Raw genomic sequence first — 951 nt, forward strand, 5'->3', positions numbered from 1 at the left:
ATCAAAAAGGCTCTGGATTAAATTAAAAAAAAAAAAAAAGAGCAAGACAAAATTTACAGTAGTAAAAGAATTAGAGGGAAGACACTAATGATGAGTTTCAGCTGAACTCCAAAGACCCTACATCATTTCACTTTAGTTTATGATAGCCCCAAATTCTATCTTCAAGCATTCTTGGCAAACAAGCAGCTTTAGATATGAGACCAAAGGCAAATAATTACTAACCTTTCTACATTGACTGGCTTGTCAAATTTAAATAGAATATAATCCCCAGCAACTGGTGTGACAGCCCAGAAAAAATCTTCCCCTACGTAGGTTTTTTCTAGCGTATGCCCTTGGTAGACTTTTAAAGATGTCGAAACCTCTGCAGGTGGATTCACGTGGATTTTATGCAGTAACGGTTTCAGGAAGTCTTTATCCTAATTGAAAGAAAGACAAACATCATGCTGGTCAGACAACCTGTTTTATTATGTTCTTTTCCCAAGTGGTTACACTTAAAACAAACACTTGCATCAAATGGAAAATGAATGCATTACTCATTTTTGGGTCTATCAGATCTTGTACTGATTAATAAGATGAAGATGAACATGCCATGAAAGTAAAAAAAATTAGAAAAAATATCCCCTAGCAAAAATCCACAAAAATAAGCTGAGATTAGCACTTCTTACACTTGATAGTAACCAGTTTAAATCAGATTTCATTCCAACTGGAGTAACATACAACATGCTTGAAAATGCCAGACAACAAGAAAATGCCTGTTTTCTCAAAGGCTACAAAGTTTTTCATTTAATCAGCCTGTTCTGGAAAGGAAGGAAAACTTTAGCTACTAACTGTGAGTTTCTGGATCTTCCCTGCTAGAGAGGAGTGGAGGCCAACATGCTGGAAAAGAGAAGGCCTGAAGCGTATCCGTAGGTTAGATTTCTGCCGATCACAATGTTTCTGAAATGGGGGGGG

At 36.7% G+C, this 951-nt stretch overlaps 1 protein-coding gene across 1 annotated transcript in view; it reads right to left on the bottom strand.

Moving 5' to 3' along the window:
- Positions 1-222: 222 nt before the first annotated feature.
- Positions 223-951, bottom strand: part of MGAT4A (mannosyl (alpha-1,3-)-glycoprotein beta-1,4-N-acetylglucosaminyltransferase, isozyme A) — a gene marked incomplete at its 3' end in the record, with an annotated part of 71,221 nt that continues 70,492 nt past the window's right edge. Inside the window, exons 10-11 of the mRNA XM_009277114.2 lie at positions 829-936; positions 223-416 (exon numbers count right to left, since the gene is read on the bottom strand). Of these exons, the coding sequence (XP_009275389.1) occupies positions 223-416; positions 829-936 (302 nt within the window). The remainder of the gene's footprint in view (positions 417-828; positions 937-951) is intronic.

This window comes from Aptenodytes forsteri, unplaced genomic scaffold (assembly GCF_000699145.1).
Source record: "Aptenodytes forsteri isolate BGI_AS27 unplaced genomic scaffold, ASM69914v1 Scaffold539, whole genome shotgun sequence".
Lineage (NCBI taxonomy): Eukaryota > Metazoa > Chordata > Aves > Sphenisciformes > Spheniscidae > Aptenodytes > Aptenodytes forsteri.